The sequence below is a fragment of the Sciurus vulgaris genome (genome assembly GCF_902686455.1).
Source record: "Sciurus vulgaris genome assembly, chromosome: 1".
Taxonomy (NCBI): domain Eukaryota; kingdom Metazoa; phylum Chordata; class Mammalia; order Rodentia; family Sciuridae; genus Sciurus; species Sciurus vulgaris.
In genome coordinates this window covers 54,734,206-54,752,994 of record NC_136461.1, presented here as the reverse complement: position 1 = coordinate 54,752,994, position 18,789 = coordinate 54,734,206, and the positions used below count along the sequence as shown (strand labels likewise).

Genomic DNA, 18,789 nt, shown 5'->3' with positions numbered 1-18,789 from the left:
TTTTCTCTAATTATTTGAGGTTATTGACTATCAAGGAATAGAGTGGAATTCATTCAATGAACCCTCAGTTCTCCAACTTGCCCCTGCCAGGCTGCTCCAGTTGTGGCCCAAACCCATCATTCTGTTACACTGCCTTGGCAGTCTGGGATATACTCCCTTTGGTGAAGCTCTAGTGGGGATTTTCCCTGCCTTAAATTTTTGTTGCTTGCTATTGGTTATAAAGAACACTTGCAGTTAATAACAGGATCAAGTCTGTACAAACATGTTTGTGGATTTGAGGGAGATCAGTCAATGTAGCTATCTTACAGCTGGAGATCTATTCTGCTTGGGAAGTGTGGTTTGCTTGGGACCAAAGGTGGCAAAAAGGGCCATGATTTGAGGGGTGGCTCTCCACCAGAGTGTGCACCAGGCTCTATGTCAGCTCTGTGTATGGCAATTACGGTCTCAGGATATTTGGTTTATAAAGCTTATATGACCCAAAACCCACAAGATTATCTAAGGACTTGATTCTTAAGAAAGCAATTTAAGCTGATGTAACATCTATCAGCAGGGATAGGCTGAATGTCCCAGTACTAACTAGGAAGGACCACCAAGTCCATTATAGCCCATCAGGCTAGAAACACCAAGCCCATCCCGTCTTTTCCTTAGAGCTACACAGTGTAGAGGTTTGGGTCCAGTTGTGCTGAAGAAGCCTTTAAAATATGTCCTTTTTCACTCTTCCTCTCCATTCCCACCTATACCATTTTGGCCCAGGGTTTCACCCTCACATTTCAATTCCCACAAATACAATTTCTGTCTCTGTCTTCTGGCTCTCTGACTTTCATCTGTTCCATCAGTTCTTCTTAAATATTATTGTTCCAAAGCTTTCCAGGGACTTCTTCCCATAACCCAGAGGACTTAGCAGGTATAGTGAATGGGAAGAGCTGTGCAGTGACAGCTGGGATGCCAGGTTTCTAGTATGACTGCTGCTCACCAGACGTGAATGACCATGTGCTAGTCACTTCCTCTCATGGCTTCATTTCCTAACCCATAGAGGGGATGACAAGACCTGCCAGGAGAATCATTTTTGGTGCTTGTAACTGAGATAATGAATGTGAAAACACCACAGTGTCATAGTGCTTCTGGATTGAGTGAGAGAAATTGGCTATAAATTATAATAGTTCCAATTTGCTGGACTAATGCTGTTTTAAATGTTCTACAAATATCAGTTCATTTAGTCCTCACAAAAACCCAAGTTTACAGATTAGGAAACAGATTTAGAGAAAGAAATTAAGTTCCACAAATACATAATTTTCAAGTTATTCTATAAAAACACATGCAAAAATGTAGAGATAGAGAAGAAACCACTTCTAAATATAATTTTCAAAAATTGCTATTCTTTCCCTCCAATCATTACTTATTCAGAAATTCATATATATGATGAATATTTATGGAGGATAAAACTGTATGTCAAGCATTCTACTAATTCTTGGGAATTTAAGGAAAAATAAACCCAAGTCTCCCTCTAAGAGCCACACAGTCTAGTGATTGGCCAAGATACATAAAGGGAACGTGTTAGGGTCTTTAGAATACCTTAGGGTGGAATGAGGACCACTCAACCAGGTGTGAAAGGGTCAGGGAAAGCATTCTGATAAGGTGATAGTGAATAGGACATCATATCATAATGTCATAAAATAGAGCCTGGATCTGGTCAGGAGGACACTGCTAGAAGGAAGGAGACACCTCAGGAAAAGAGAACAAAAAATCCACAATTTGGATGGAGAAGAGAGCATGCAGAGAACCACTAGACCACAATTGCTGAACATAATCCCATGTGGCTAAAGACCTGGTCTGGTTATTCACCACTGGATCCCCAGGCACTTCCGATTAGACAGTAAGCCCTGAAAGGGCAGAGAAGTTGTTTTGTTCACTATTATATAAAAAGTGGGTGCTTAGCTAATATTTGTTAGTGCACATGTACATGCATGAATGAATAGTACATGCTAAACAAGTCTTTACTGGATGAAGTTTGGATAAATGAGTAAACAGAGAGTACCACCCCAAAAGAGGCTGGGTCAAGCCTCAGGATTTCATATATTGGCTGAGTATTTGATGTCCAAAATGCTTGCGAACAGGAGTATTTCAGGTTTTAGATTTTAGAATATTTGCAAATACATAATCACTTATCTTAGGGATGGGACTCAAGTATAAACATGAAAGTCATTTATGTTTTACACACACCTTATTATACAGGTAACCTGAAGGTAGTTTTATACAATAATTTTAACACACCTGTGTTTTCACTGCAACTTATCACGAGAGGTCTGCTGTGGAACTTTTCACCTTTGATATCATGTTGGCTAGTGCTTAGTTTCAAATTTTGGATTTTCAGATTGGGATGTTCAATCTGTACATTATGCTAAATATAAGCCCAAGCAACTGTCGAGCAAATTAATTTCATCTGGGGCATGAGGTACCAAGCACTAGTACTTAAACAATGCATTCATCATGGGCACAAATATGGCACTTTATTCATTAACCATATGAGTGAAACCAACAATTCTAATCAGCAGAAAATTCACTCTGGTGGAAATCTGGAAAATAGTTTAGAAAAGGAGAGTCCAAAGGTGAGAAATACTCTCCTGGGTTATACATATCACCTCACAAGGAGGCTTAAAAACAAGTTATAGGACAGTGAACCAAAAGAAATCACTCAAAATAAGCTTTACTCTCACTTTTAACAAGTCCACTCTATGAAAATTTGAATAAAAGCAAAATAGAGGATTGATGGATAACTTCACAAAGACCAGAGAGGATCTCTGTACCTTGAACACTGAAGCTCAAAAGACTTAAGTTTGGCCGCTCTGTGTTCATGGGTTCCTGAGGGCTTGCATTTATCTTTCAATAAAACAAAGAGGATGAGCCTCACCATTCCAGAATCATGGATTCTATGACCCTCAGAGTCTGATGATCTTTGAAAACATGCAGAAGAGTGAACTGTTTAGCACTTATATTAGGTTTATAGATTGAAATGATTTTGGAAGAGAAAGTTACTGCTGGGAATAACAGGTTCAACCCCTTCACTTTACAGATGAGGAGACCGAGGATTAGCAATGTTAGTTCAAACAAGCAAGGTCATAAATTTCATTGGGGAAAGATAAGAGTGTAATTCCACTATTAATCATCAACAGCATAAACCTGTTTTATGTATTATCAAAACACCACCCTGCAAAAAAGAAAAAACAAAAAACAGGTAACTTAAGCTTGAGCTTTTGTGTCGTTTTAATTTTAAATCTGAGTCTTCTAATTCATTAGCATCTTATTTAAAAAAAGATTTAATACCATTTTGGTCATTATTGACCAACATGACAAATATAAAAATAAAAAAAGAATCCTTGTCTCATTATTTCATTTGTTGAACTCCTCTGGTATACTGATTTTTAAGGGTTCAAAATTTAATAAAATTCAGAGTAGATAATTTCTAATGTCTTATCAGTTTCAAAATACTATAGTGCTCTTATTTTCAAATTTCATTGTGTATTCTAATTTAGTTTGGAGAGCAAATTTCCATGCAATAGTTGTTTGTTTTTTTGATTTTTAAAAACTGTTGTTCAGTGTTTTCTTTTCTTTTTTTTTTTTTTTTTTCTTTTATAGAAGGGATTCATAGCTCCACAAAGTCAGTGCTTACTTGTTGGATGTTCCATGAAGGTTTGTCAGTAGAGTGAAGTTATTTCTCACACTTCGCAAGCTGGCAAGAACCTATAAGGAAAATGTTTCAAATGGTTAGTGACAAAGGGAGACAGATGCCAGGTTCTGAGGCCACAAAAGGGACCACACCCAGGGACAGAGTGAGAGTGAGCCAGAGCCAGCATAATACGTACCTGGGCAAAGGGAGTGACGATCAAGTCATCGCCATGTCTAAAGAAAAGAGAGAAAAAGAAACATTCAAATAACACAGCTGAATTGCAACTACTCCACATCAGCTATACTATAACTTGATCGATTGTTAGCAACACGTGTATTCTATAAATCCTTCTACCTGGATAGAAGGCAGGATTTGCAATCAGGCAAAATGGGGATCCAAGAGCTTTTATGAAAAAAAATAGCAAGTTCATGACTCCTAGATTTACGGTGATTTCACATACAAGCATTTACAAGTAAGCTTATATCCTCAGGGTATCATTCCATTAAATAGCAGACCCGGAGTACTGTAATTCAAAACGACTTGTGGATTTTGGTTGCCAGAGCCAGGAAATTCAAAGGGAGGGCTGCTCACAGGCACACACAGAGTTGGAAAAAAATGGTATAACAGTCTGGATAAAGGTTAACTTTGGATTTCCTGGCTTTTGTTGATTTAAACCACAGCTTTAATGCCATTTAAACACAGATTTCTGTCTGGGAATCCCATTACTTTTTTGTTTTAATATAATTTTTTTTTTCTTAAAGTACCCAAGGAAAAGCTTTTAGTGGAAGTGAACAGACTGAACCTACTAAAACCATACTATCATTACTCATTTGGTCCTGAAGACCCGATTAATGTGTACCTTGTGTTTTGTAAATCTGTACTTGGGACCAGTCAGAAATGTGTTTTCAGAAGTGTACCTTCACTCTCCCTGATGCTTGCTTTAAAAAATCCACTTATGCCCGTATCCAGCCAGCTCTCTGCTGAAGATATCAGGCCACATGTCGGCCTGAGCTGCAGTCACAAAAATCAGGCCAATTTGTTGTCACGTTGTGAATCATAACAGCACAGAAGCTGGTAACAAGGAGCTGCCCTCAATGTGTGCCTCCCTCCTCTGTCCTCATAATTGCCACATGCACGCAAATATGGCAGCTTATTCATTAACCTTATGAGTGCCTGCAATGATTATGAGGCATCTGCCCTGTACCAGGCACTGTGTAAGGCCTGGGGGGTCCAGATTTGAACAACACATGCCTTCGCCTTGACTTCTTCTCTAGCTCAGGCTTTTAGCATGGGGCCCTATTTAATACTATATGTTCCTTTCCATCTTCGTCTGTAGCTACAAGTCTCATTCAATTTAATCCAGCAAATTTCTTGCGTGCACACTTTGTACAGGGACGATAAAAAGAATATTAACAAAGGGGAAGCATTCTTTGTGTGAATCCCAACAGCAGCACAGAAGATGGTGATGGTGGGCTCCCCTTTGACTGATCACCTCCTCTGTCCTCATGATCGCCACATAAGTTTGTGTATGTCAGCTCCTTTACCCACATTATCTCATTTAAATATTGGAACAAGTCTTTCAGGCAGATACTCTCAGTATTCACATGTGCTTGGTGATGCCAAGCTGCAGAACAGTTACCCAGCTGCTTAACCCACACATGTTAATCAGCAAAAAAACTGAGACTGATTCCCACAATCCGTGCTTTTAAATATTATGCTTCCTATTTTATGATGACCTCACATTAAATATTACGCTTCCTACTTTATGATAAAAGCACAGTTGACAAATCGAAGTAGGAAAGGCTTGATTAAGTAGTGTTTGAGATGAACTTTGAAGGCAGTCTTTCAGAGGACTACCAACGAGGGCAATGTGAGAACAAAGGCGTTGAAGTAGGAAAATACTAAATAAGTTTGGTGGCTTTCAGAATGGAGATGAGAATACTAACTACAGAAATTTGTAGAGAAGAAGGCTAGAAAGTCCCCACACCCACATTATGGACAGTCTTTTCAAAGATTATGGAATTGGTGCTTAACTTGATAGGAAGAAATAAGCAAGGGAAGTTTTTTAGTGGAATGAGAAGTAAGATAAGCAAACCAAAAATGTTTTAGGAGGTCAAATGCTATGGAGGCCAAGGATAGATCAGAGAGGGGACATACTCAGAAGGAAGAGTAGGAGGTACTGCAGATGAGAAGGAATAGGTGAGGTTAAGAAGAATATAGGACAAGACTAGCTGAAGACATTCCAGAGGTCTTGCCAGGACTCCGCATTTAAATGAATAAAGAAATACTGCTTTCAATTAAAAAAAAAAAAGTATCCAAGAAAACAGTCATGAGTAGGAATAAGTGAGGAGGAATTGGGGATTTTGGAGGATGCACTGAGTTTTCAAAGCACACGTGGTGTTAAGGCACTTAGCAGACACATCAAGCAGTAAGACTGAAATGCAGTAATGAGATCTACAGAGATAGGGGTCTCCTGCAATTACAGGGATACTTAAGGCAATGGAAGGGTATGACTTTGGCTAGTCCAAATAGATAAGGAGCTCAAGGAAGAAACTTAGGCCCTTGCAAAATAGCCAAAGGAGAGAGAGAATAGAGAATTAGAAAATGAGCAGTTGTGATAGATGCCTGATGAACTGTATCAAAAACTGCTCCTTCCTAGTTGTTTTCTTAAGATGAACTTTGAGAGGGGTGAAAGATCTTGCTGTTCACTGAGACAGTTGATGCAAAGTCCATATTGTTCCTAAGATGTCAGAAAGAGTTGGTCATGAATCAAGCAGACCTCTTATGACTCCTGGATTTCTGAAGTATAAAAGTTGAAAGCAAATAGCACAAGCAAATTCATTCATTGGTGGTATTTAGAACTGATGTATTGATAAATGAATTGGGAATCTACTAAAACTGCATAAACTAATGATGAAAGGAGATAAACAAACATTAATAGGGAACATTATCAATATGACTTTATCACTGTGGAGCTTTTGAAGTTTAGGAGAGCAGAATGTTCCGGAGCAGAAGATGGATTTGCAGATCCTAAGCATGGACTCCCAGAAAGGATTTTTGTTGCAAAAGCCAATGCTGGCTGTTAGTGAGGGCTGCTAGAGAAATTATCAGGTATTTTAAAATGAGTAACAGGAAAGAAACAAAATAAAATGGAACAAAAATTCCAGGTTTTGCAACTATTTGAAAATTTAAGATCATCATTTAATGTATTATAAATTAAAAGTGTACTGGCATAGAAATAGCAAAACACTTGATTAGGAACACTAATGTCTTTCTTGATTTCCCAAAACACTAGAGAAGGCCATTGTGGTCAGGAACAAGACTGGATAGTCAGAACTGTTGCACGAGCAACATCTAGTGACAAAACCGGCACATTACAATTTTGTAGAATAATTGGAGATGAGAACTATGGTTTTAGGATTCAGTCTTAGAAATGGTTTTGGAATTGATTGAATGCCTGCTCTAAACAATGAAATGTTTTCCTAAAAGCCAAAATGCTGCTTCTTACTTCTGTAGTCGACAATTTTATGGATTACCTTCCTGTACAGAATTGTGCTTGCATTTTCCTTATAAGTCATTTTAATCTGCCTTTAGAGAAATGTATACCATAGTGGGTAGGAGCAGTTTTGGGAGCTAAATAGCAAGCTTTGCTTCACAGATGCATTATTACTAGCTATGAAACATCAGGCAACATATGTCTCAACTTCTTCATCTGTAAAATGACATTAAATGAGTTATTATATATGTACAACTCTTAAAGACAAGTATTATCATATAAAACATTTATTTATTTAGACATAGTTATTCCTATTAATAGTGGTATCTTTATTTCTATAACAAGAATTGCATGTCTATCTTCCCATCTGGTGAAATCTTTAAGATACTCATGCCTGTACCTATTACGATCAAGAGAACTTGAGTTTACAATGTACTTTACAGTTTACAAAGTGCTTTCATAGACATTATTTCATGTGATAAAAGGAAGCTCCTGATCCCAAGGAATGTTGCAACTACCTACCTCCTTAACCAAACTCTGAAATCCTCCCTTGTCATCCTACAATCAACCATGGACCTCTAGTGATCCTAACTTGCAAATGTTTATTAATCACCCACTGGACTTGCTTTGATAATCATCCTCTATCATATGGATTACCAAAGCCACTTCCCACCTGGCGATTTAAGTTTATTTACTCTGCAAACTACCCCTCAGAGTGTAATCGGAACTATCTTTCAAAAGCGAATATCTGATTACATATTTTCTGGCTTAAAAAGTCTTTAGTAGCCCCAAGTGCTTGCACACAGAGCAAAGGCCAACCTGCAGCACAGCCCTTCATGATAAGGTTTTGGTCTCCTTCTCCAGCCTTTGCACCATTCCCTACTGCCTCACCTCATACTGAGCTGTGGATCCCCCTAAAGCTCCCCTACCTACAACTGAAGAGTTAATTGGCCTAAGGCTGTCTTCCTGCACACCTTTTCAATCAGCCTAACTCCTGGGAGATGTCACCTTCTCAAAGCTGCTGTTCAGCCTGCCAGGCCAGATTTTTCAGTCCTGTGCTAACCTCAGTGCCTTTGCCCTAATCTAAAGGTACTAAAGTCACCTGTTGACTCACAAACTTTCAGTTCCCTTGAGGGAATTGAAATGATCTCATGTTTAGTGAGATGCCTAAGTTTAAGCCAATATTTATTTGTAAAAAAATGAATAGGACCTTATAACAATCGGAAGTTAGGCAGAACAGAGATTTTCAGTCTCATTTGGTGTTTATGTGCTGATTATCCACATGGTTAGCCACCTGGATGCCTTGGATTCAAGCTCTGATTCCTATTTGGTGTCCCAGTGCCCTCATCTTTAAAATGAGAAAATGATAATACTTACCACATTGTGGATGTAGATTTTGAATGGATTAATATTATATAAAGGATTTTAAATAGTAAGCAACACAAGGGAATTGATTAATAAAAGTGTGCTTTTACTTAAAGATAGGGACTATGAAAACAGTTCAATGTCTCAACAGTCATGGTAACAGAATGGGATGGCTGAAGTCTAACTCAATTCCTAGGGACCACATTGTACCCTTTGGGTAGCCCATGAGTCATCAGGTCTTAAATTTGAAAAACTGCTCTTTGTGCTGTTCCTCTTGGTTCTCTGGTCTCATTTCCCTTGACAACTTTTTAGAAACTACTTAGTCCTCATGTAAATGGCAGCTGAAAAAGCTCCTTGACTATGTAAAGCTTTGCAAATGGGATGACCAAATGACAAAAGCCAAGAGCCTCCTGCCTGGGGTTTGCAGGTGGATAATCAAAACTTCTTTTGGTTCAGGGCAGTTCCTGCCACAATTTAGGTCAATAAATCTGATTTCACCAATTTCCAGTACTTTCTGTTCCCATTGGGAAATCTGTACCCGGGTATGCGAAAGCATTACGTGACAGATGACTACGATCCAGCAACTGAATAGAAAACAACAGATTATTGCCACATCTAGGAAAGCGTCTAAAATTTCCTTTTGGAACTCCATGGTAATCTTGTTTTACTTCACTAGAAAGCCTTATTGTGATCTCTTCTTTATTGCTAAAAATTAGAGCCATTTGTATTTTCCATTCACATTTTTATGCTTAACGACTAACTCATTCTCTCTACCTCAAATTTCCTCTGACTCTTCTGAAAGTTCAGACAAAAAAAAAATGTTTAAATGCCAGTGATTCCTCTATTATTAGAATTTAATGCAGTGGAATTATGCAAAATTTTCTACCTGATATAAATTCATGGTCGCTCTGTGCTAGATGTGAGGGGCTCCTGAGCAGGGAACATCCCGCGGCCCACCCAGTGTCCTTCCTATCAAAACTCTTGGTTTATCATTACCAATCTTCTTCCTGGACCTACTGGGAGAAGATGAGGGAAGCAGTGGGAAGCTTAGGGACTCCTGCTCTATTTATTTCGGTTCATTCTGAAGAGTAAAAATGGGAAGAAAGAGGTTTACAAGAATTACTTCAGTTTAGATCCAGATGCCTGTATGAAACTGGATTTTCCAACATGATGCTGACAAAATGAAATGCCAGAAGGATCTGGATATTATTTAAACTCTGCTTTTTTTTTTTTTTTTTTTTTGGTCATATTCATAAATACAAAATATTAAACTAGCAAAACATAAAAGATTTTACTGTAATGTTGAAATATTTTAAAACAAAATCTTGTGCTATTTTTATTCACAAAGATTTTAATATATCCTTTTATAAGTATGGAGTGGTACTATGTTGCCTACTATGTTTTCTCAGGAAAGACTTTATTATTGTGAAACTTCAAACTTTTTTTTTAAGTCCTTGATTTTAAAAAGTAAGAATGATATCAGGTAATTTACACATGTAAAGTTTACTTGCCTAAATTTAAAGTTGGCTATACTGTGTGGATTCTATAGTTGGGGGAAACTTTTACTGGTCAGTAAAACTGCAAAAAAAGTAAACCATTAGCAACAGGGTACCAGGTGCAGAGTTATCCAGAACTACCTCCTGGTTTCATCAGCTAGAGACTGAGTTGGATTGTTACCCTTGAGGTCTCTTCAAAGGCAAATTTTCTCCAACTTTTGATTCTGAGAAACACCAGAGTTGAATCTGGAATCTTCTGTAAAGACGGAACACCTGGAGACTCACGATACTATTTAGCACAAGTTTGGGGAACTATACCTGAGGAATTAATTTAGGGAAAGACTTTTTTCCAAAGCTAGTCTTCTATCTGTAAAATACCATATGAGTGAAGTTCAAATTACTTTGAGCTCACCACATTTCCAATGTTCTCCTATGATGAAGTCTAGAAAGGTCTTTTTCTTGGTGGAGGAGAGGATTCCTAGCGTATTCACTGTGAAAGCTTACCACCCAAGCCTTAGTCAGAAAATAGAGACTGCATGATCCATAACCAAGTGACCACCCCACCTCCAGCCTCAGGTACCTCTATTTTGCACTCATGTCTTCTACCTGGTACTAGAGATGCTACACTGCAGTATAAAGAACATGAACAAGAGTTAAAGACTTTTGAATATGATAATTGCTATGGTTTAGATATAGTTTGAGGGTGTTCCCCAAGAGTTTCAGATGCTAGAAGTTGGGTCTTGATATAGTGAAACTGGAAGGTAGTAGAACCTTTCAGAGGTGGGACCTAGTATAGGGTAATTAGCTCACTGGGGGCATTGCCCTTGCAAGGTATTAATGGAGGTCTTATAGAGAGAGTTTGTTCTCATATGGTAGCAGTTTATTATAAATGAGGCCAGCCTACTCACTTGGTCCCTTTTGCATGTGGTTACTTCCCTTTTTATTTCTCTGACAGGTTGAAATGCAGTCAGGGAGTCAATGCATGCAGTTTTAACCCTCCAGCTGCCATAATTGTGAGCCAAATAAATTTCTTTCATTTATAAAGTACCTAGTCTCAGGTATTTTGTTACAGCAACAAGAAATGGACCTGATATAATAATCCTTAGCTACACCATGGGATCTGGTATGAGACATAGTCATGCAATAGGGGCAAGTTTCTGAATCTCTCAGAGTCTCAGTTTCATCATCTACAGAGTCGGGATAATAATGGGACCTACCTGACAGGGTCGCTAGGACAATTAACAGAGATAACGTGTAAAGGAAACTGGCCCCATGATAAGTGCTCACTAAATGCCTTTTTCCTTCCATTCTGTAGAGTTAAATGTGAATAGGTGATGCTCCTTTAATCATTCCTAGTTAGTTGCAATATTCTTGAGAGCATGCAAACTTTGGGGGAATGAGAACTGTTTTTAACTCATCTGTGAGTTCTCCACTGTGTTGTTCAACATTTATCCCCATATTTGTCTGGCACATTACATGGCACATAGCAGAGTTCAGTAAATATTAACTAAATGAGTGAAAAAAATGAATTTTGTTCCTCACGATGATTTAAATATGTTAGGATTGGGATGCTTCTGTTAAAGTTTGCTAGCAGAAATAATCTGAGGAACATTTTCTTGCCTCTAGCTTTAAAATGCCTTCTACCCCTTTACAAGAAGGTGAACCTTTTTGGCTTCCTTTCTAATAGAGGAAGAGAACCCAGTGGAATTTTCCGGGCTGGAGACTTTAGGGAGCTACTGATATTTTTATAACATATGATGTTAAAAGCAATTGTATGTGTGCCCAGAAACCTTTTAAGGCATGGATTTTAGCATCCAATTTTATTTGGTTTCAGAAATTTAATAAGCAGGCAATACAACCCAGTCATTGTTCTTTAAATAAAAATTAGAGATCTACAATTAATAGCAGTGAAACAAAAACATCAGCTGTGCTTTGCAGGGTGGTGACGTGTGCTGTGTCTCACCAATGAGCCAGGCAACAAGTGGGTATTGTGTTAAGGTTCCAGAGAGAGGACAAAGACATGTGTCTGGGTGACGACCTAAATGCCACCAGGCAGAGGCCAGTGAGAGAAATGCAGGTGACCAACCACCCTTTTTCTCTCTCTGGGAGCCTCATGCAAACTGCACATGCAGCTAACTCAAGTGTGCTTTGCAAAACACTTTAAGGTTCTTGTTCCATAATGATTCAGTAGTTCAGGAAATGAAGTTCAATGAATTTTTTTTTTTTTTAAAGTATCAATAACAGATGTGAACTGAATGCTGTACCTGAGGTGTTTAAACATCTTTGGAGACCCCAGCTACAAATCTGCATTCTCTAGAGCATTGATGTTGTTGGGATGGTCACCCCTGTCACCTCTGCTCATGTTCATTTTTCACGTCCCTCCTCCCTCAAGTTAAAGGACAGCTGATGCTGATGCTGCTATGAGGGCGTGAAAGATGAGGTGAGTGTGCAGCTGGAACCAAACAGGAAGAGCGCTACTCACTGCTCGCTTGGAAGTGATGAGTTTCTTGACATCGCCTTTGGTGACAAGTCATAGTCGCTGTCTGATCTGTACAGAAAGGACTCTCTGCGCTGGCTGTGACCAGGAAAGGTGGCATGAAGCACCAGCCCAGAGGAAGAGCTGGCCTGGGGGTCCAGTGGGCTCCGACCTGGGGAAGGGCCATTTTCCACATCAAAGCTTAAAGAGAAAGCAGGAAACTCTGGTCACGTAAGAATCTCAGAGGAAGACATGTAACATACTTTGAAAACCCACATGTGGGAGTACTGTGTGCCAGGCACAATGCATAAAGCTTTATGCTTTATGGAAATTTTTAATTCACAACACAGCTCTGAGTTACAGTCATTATTCCCATTGTCTAATGTAAGAAACCAAGTCCCATAGGATTTCATTCATTTACCCAAGTCCATCTTCATCAATAATGACCACTGGAATTTGAACCCAGGAGAAAATCCCATGACCTCATTCAGCAACATGAGCAACTTTGACAAATTTAGAATGAGAGCTGAAGGTAAAATAATTTGTGATAATAAGCAAGTCTAGAGGGGACATCTAGCACAGCTCTAGGTGTCAGACATGGAGCTGTTATGTGAATGAGTCTTCTTTGCTGGAAGATTTCTTCCTGCCATAAATAAATATCACAGTCTCATTAAAAATACAATATGCATACTTCCAAATGTTTTGGGAACAAAATGTTACTGTGAAAACATCCACAGTCTGATTAGATGGGAGGCCCAGTCTGAGATTTAATATTCATATGCAGGTTTAACCACAGAAAAGGACTTAATTAATCTGATAACACCAAATTACTCTCCAAGGCTGCAGAGCTTGGTCTGGAGGAGGATGTCCTCCCTGGCTCCCACAGAGGAATACCAGTGCCATTTCTGATCATCTCTCTAATTCTGGGGAGGTGCCCCCCAGTTCAGAATTTTTTGAAGTCCTAATCAATGATCACACAGACAGGAGTAGTAGAGGTTTTGTCTCTTGTTTTCTCTCCCCATCCGGTATCACCTAAGCCCTGTATCTCTCCTTTATCACTCCATATGCGTGTTTTCCTGCACATACAACCTCCCCTCACCTCAAATCCACAGTAACATTCCTCCCTAATATTTTCCTCTGATACCCATGACTCCCCAGCTAACACTTTGCAGAGAGAGGTATTGTGAAAGAGGTTCAGGGCTGGGGCATTCTTTCTTCCAAGTTAGACCATAGTTGGCTTCAGCTGACTGAGTAACCAACATACAAATGTTTTCTACATTTTGGGTCCTTTTCTTTCATTAATTCTGACAATGCTCCTCTCTTCTGGGGCATTTGGCTTATGTTTCTTCATTTTACAATGTGCTTTCTGATGTATTATTTCATTTAATCCCAACAACTCTGCAAACTGTGTAACAGGATTCTACTCTACATTTGAGGTAAACAAGGTTTAGGGAGATATAATTATTTTGATTAAAGTAACAGGCTAGAATAGTAGCTGTCCCCATACCCTGATCCATGGGGGTTATGTTCTGAGACCCCCAATGTGTACCTGAAACACCAGATGGTACCGAACTCTATGTATGTTGCTTTTTCCTCTAAATACATACAGAAACGATTCAGTTTATATATATTAGGGATAGTAAGAGATTACAACAGATTATAGAACAACTATAAAAATATACTGTCATAAAAATATTTAAAACTTATGAATTTTTTTTTTCCTGGAAATTTCCATGCAATAATTTTGAACAACAGTTGACCACAGGTAACTGAAACCGTGCGAAGTGAAACTTCAGATAAGACGGTTTCTACCGAAACTTGCAGATGAAACACTGGAAGACCCAGTTTTCCAAATAGTCTCCCTACAACCTCAGACTTCCTTTATTACCGAGTTCCACAGCAGCCCACTGGATAATGGAATGCATTTCCTGTCGGTCTGTGGATTCAAACAGAAATTATGCTTGGTATATAAAGAGTCAGCCAACTGTGGGTGCTATTTTGTATGAACATGGGAGACAGCAAATTACCCTGAAGTTGTAGCTTTTCTTGAAACAGGAAAGGACGTGACAGGATGTAGGGTTATAATGGTTCCCAGAGACCACTCTGAGAAACTGCTCTGAGGCAACCCACAAACTCCAGGTGTCTGATAAGAAGCAGCAAGTGAGAATTACTGGGTAAAAAGAAAAGTAAGAGCCAATTCAATGTATTTGGGCTTTCAGGATGCCAATGGATGGATTTTCTCAGCAGGCCAATTGTGTGGAACAGGGCTACCTTTTGATGACTGCAGGCCAGTGAGCCTGGGCAGGTAGTCATCCATGCGTAACAGCTTTCCTGGAGGCAGATTTATCTTGTGAGCCACCTACATCACAGCAAGTAAAAAATATAATGAAACAGACCCCCAAACTTCCCCTGGGTGAGAACTGCACTAGCCATTGAGTAAAATAAAGAACTGCTTTGTAGACAAGTCCTCTTTCATGTCTCCCCCAGCCTATGGAGCCCATCAGCCCTGATGCTGAACCCTTCTTAAGGTCAAAGAGGACAGGTTCTTAAAAGGTGAAGGTAAGATCATGCAAAGCCTAACAGTAGACATGAGCTTTGAAATTTCATGTATAGTCATCTTGTTATTCATCTGGTGTGCATCTGCACAGTTTTTTGGGTATTAAAACAGCAAAATAGTTTTTAAACAGTTGGCATCCAGCAGTTGTCCCAGGTCCATCCATAGGAGCCAGACTTCATAGTGATCCAGTAACCAAAGAGTTGGTGTCTGGGAGCAGTCGGGGATCTCTAGCTCCAGCACTATAGCCTGAGGCCACTAAATTGGTCAGTGCTCGTGTGGTGCCCGTCATTAAACGTTATGAATATCACTGCTGTGTACCTGTGCTAAAATCTTAGAAGAGGGGCCAAGTGGGTCTGCCCACCAAGCTCTTAGAACTTCTTCCATTGAGGGTACCACAAGGGCTCACTCTGCCCGCTTTTCTGCTGAAGGTATTCCTATTGAGCAAAATAAGTCCACAAAGTCGGTGCCCTGGGGCATTCCGTCCCTAGTGCTGGTGTCCAGGATGTTCACCCCTGCCAGGTAAACTGGGACTAGACCCAGACGCCCAAACTCTCTCCATGTCATTCCTCTTTGGGCTTGTTTTCTTTCTTCCTCACCCTGCCTAAACTCATCGGAGAGATTGCTGGAATTCAGAGGAAGCCAGGGAAGAATTCTCTGGTGCAAAGAAGCAGTCTTAGTGAGACAAATGGCCTTTCATATTCCCTGGGGCACTGTTTCAAAGCAACCAACACAGATGTACGACTTTGGAACAAACATGAATCACCAACCAGACACCAGCCCCAGTCACAGCAAAATTAGCGGGCAGACATCACAATACGTCCCACAGATCCAGGCAGTGAGGGGGTGTGCTCATGGGGGAGACTGAGGACAGACCTAACCAGCAAAATGAATATACACACAAACTGTAGTGCAATTAGGAGGAAAACAATCTGCATGGGAGAAACAAACACATGAAGGGGGCCATTATTTATTTAGGGTGATTTTTTTTTCCCCCTCTGCTTTAATCAGGACACACATTTCACCTTTAGGTTTCTTTAGTTAAAAAAAAAAAAATATATATATATATATATATATAGATATATATATATACACACACACACACACATATATATATATATGATTAATTTAAGAATGCTATGTAAAACATGGACAAAAGAGAAAAGAATAGCTTCATTACCAGCAGTTTAGTGTTTTTCCCTCTGAATATTCTTTGCCTCCAGGTTTGAATCTTGATTTTTTTTTAACAATGTTTTATATGCTGCAGATTTCAGAATTATCATTTTCCATGGGCTACTTACTAGCTCATCCAATACCTGTACTACAGTTTTTTGTTTTTTTGAGTTTTTTTTTTTTTTTTTTTACTATTTTTCTTACTTTTGGTCTCATATTTATGATTCTAAGTACTACTGCAGTTGATAACTTCGAGCTTACAGCTACTTTAACATTTCATTGATGTCATATAGAAGTTTCAGGTAGTTTAAGAGAGGATACCACCCACAGTTTCAGGATATTTGAGTAGGGCCTATACCTGAGAGGTCACCCATATCCAACACATGGACTGAAAGAGCAATGAAAGTGGTCTTTCTTTTATGACCAGAGAACCCTCCCTCCCAGTCTTGCTTTCTGATCTCCAGGATTCTGTGTTGCTTCCCCACTTGGATCTACCATCTTCTCCCTGCTTCTGCTGACCTCCTTGCACCCAATCAATGACTCATTGTCTAAGACCTAACCTTGTAACAACTTTATTCTGCTTTGTTTCTAGAGTTCTCAATTCCTGGGATCAGTGGTGACAGACGACCACCACTTGAGAAGTGATGCTCCCTGTAACTGGTACCCTTCCCATTGCTGTCTAGAAATAAGACATTGATTGCCTTCTAAATTCAGGCCAGGTCACCTCTATAGCCAGTCTCCTTCAACACAGATCAGTTTGGCTACATACTTCTCATCTGAGTTCCCCAACACTGCTTTACCACCATACAATGGTCCTTCAGTATCTGTGGAAGACTAGTTCCAGGACTCCCTGTAGAAACCAAACTTCACAAATGCAGATGTTTATGTACCTTATAAAAAATGGCATAGTAGTCCCATATAACATACATACATCCTACTGTATAATTTAAATGATCTTCAGATAACTTTATAATACCTAATGTGATGTCAATGGTATACAAATAGTTGGTATACTGTATTCTTTAGGGAACAATGATAAAACAAAGTCTATACATGCTCAATATGTAATTTTCTTTTCAAATATTTTCCATCTGTGTTCAATTGGAACTACAGAACTCAGGAATGCAGAGGACCAACTGTACCTTACCAAGGTACTTGTGCTTCTCTGTTTAATTCTCCATTTATGAATCTTATATAAAAGGTACATAATCTATTGAGCTGTCTCTCAATAGATTGTTACACTCAGCAGAGAAATATTACTCATTTTATACCAGGCATCTCTGTCAGAGCCTTGTAAACAGTAGGTCTTCAAAAAAGTCAACTGAACAATTTAAAGAATAACGTAACATACTCCAAAATGCTTTCTCCTATTGCCTTCTTCTTCCTGATTCCCAGCCCTCACCTCAATTCCCTCTCACACAGATTTCTGCCATTTCCTTCAAATGAGTCTACAGAGATGTGGCTTTAATTTCTTTTATTGGTCTTGTGAGACAATAATCTAAATATAAAATTTTTTAAAAAATTAAAGCACAGCTGTGTTCTCCCTGAGCAAAACAAACCTGCCTAGAAATATCACAAGTTTAGTTTCTGGGATGGTGACATGTTTACACCAACCCCTGACCTAGGAAATGTCCTCCATGCCTGCTTCTGTCTGCCTTCTCATCTCTGTTTTTCCGTAAAAGTAGGAACATTCTCCTTTCCCACACCTTCTCTCCTGGTGGTCTGCATTGCCTAGGAATCTCTGCAAAGCCCGCGCAGGCTCATGACTGGAAGGAGCCAGCAGATGGCAGAAGACTGCCACTGCTTCCCTGGGCTCCCCAGCCTCCACTCTGAGCAGGTGGGGCGGCTCCGCAGTCTTGGAGGGAGAAATAGGACCGAAGCTTCTTCCCAAACCTGGGAGGAAAAATCAGGGATAAAGAACAGAACCACACGGTGCACATGAAACCTTTGATTAAACTAGGAGAAGCTTTACCTCCGAGAATTCAAGTCAAGCCAGGTGGTCACAGAATTGCCGGCAATTGTCCCCTAGTGGTTGTTTCCTGATCCCCAATTATAGCACAAACCCCCAATTTCTGTAACAAAGACTCATGAAACAACATCCTAAACCAGTGGAGATTTTTATTTTTCTACTCAGCCATTCTCTAGGTGAGTTTCTTTGGCTTAATCTAATAAATAGCCCCACTGAAAAGACTGCAGACTCTACCAAAGAGATTTAAACTCCTGGGTCAGCAGAGCAGCTCACAGCCATTTGGGGAGAGAGCTCTGCTGTCTTGAGTTTGCCTTTCTTTCTTAAAAATGACTTGCTAAGTATCTTTTACATCATTGAATTCTCACAATTCCAGTGGGTTAATTCTCTTTGTCCTATTTCAAAAAGGAGAAGATGGTTGCTCCGAAATCCAACTTCATTTGAGAAATCCTCAAGTGTGACCTCATTTCATTACACCCTGAAATCTGGGCCGAGATGCTGTCCACCATATCCCTTGATCTCCTCTTGACCTCAGAATCTGCCATGTTGTCCTGGCTTTTTCAGTTTAGTTCTCTCTGGTGATCTCTTTGAAGCAGGAA

General features: G+C 39.5%; 1 protein-coding gene across 2 annotated transcripts in view; it reads right to left on the bottom strand.

Annotated features, from left to right (window-relative positions):
- Positions 1–18,789, bottom strand: part of PDE4B (phosphodiesterase 4B) — a 445,424-nt gene that overhangs the window by 103,207 nt on the left and 323,428 nt on the right. For both annotated transcript variants that reach the window (XM_079133312.1, XM_079133313.1), the window contains 3 exons: positions 12,504–12,698; positions 3,861–3,897; positions 3,668–3,738 (listed from right to left, as the gene is read on the bottom strand). In XM_079133312.1, the coding sequence (XP_078989438.1) occupies positions 3,668–3,738; positions 3,861–3,897; positions 12,504–12,698 (303 nt within the window). The remainder of the gene's footprint in view (positions 1–3,667; positions 3,739–3,860; positions 3,898–12,503; positions 12,699–18,789) is intronic.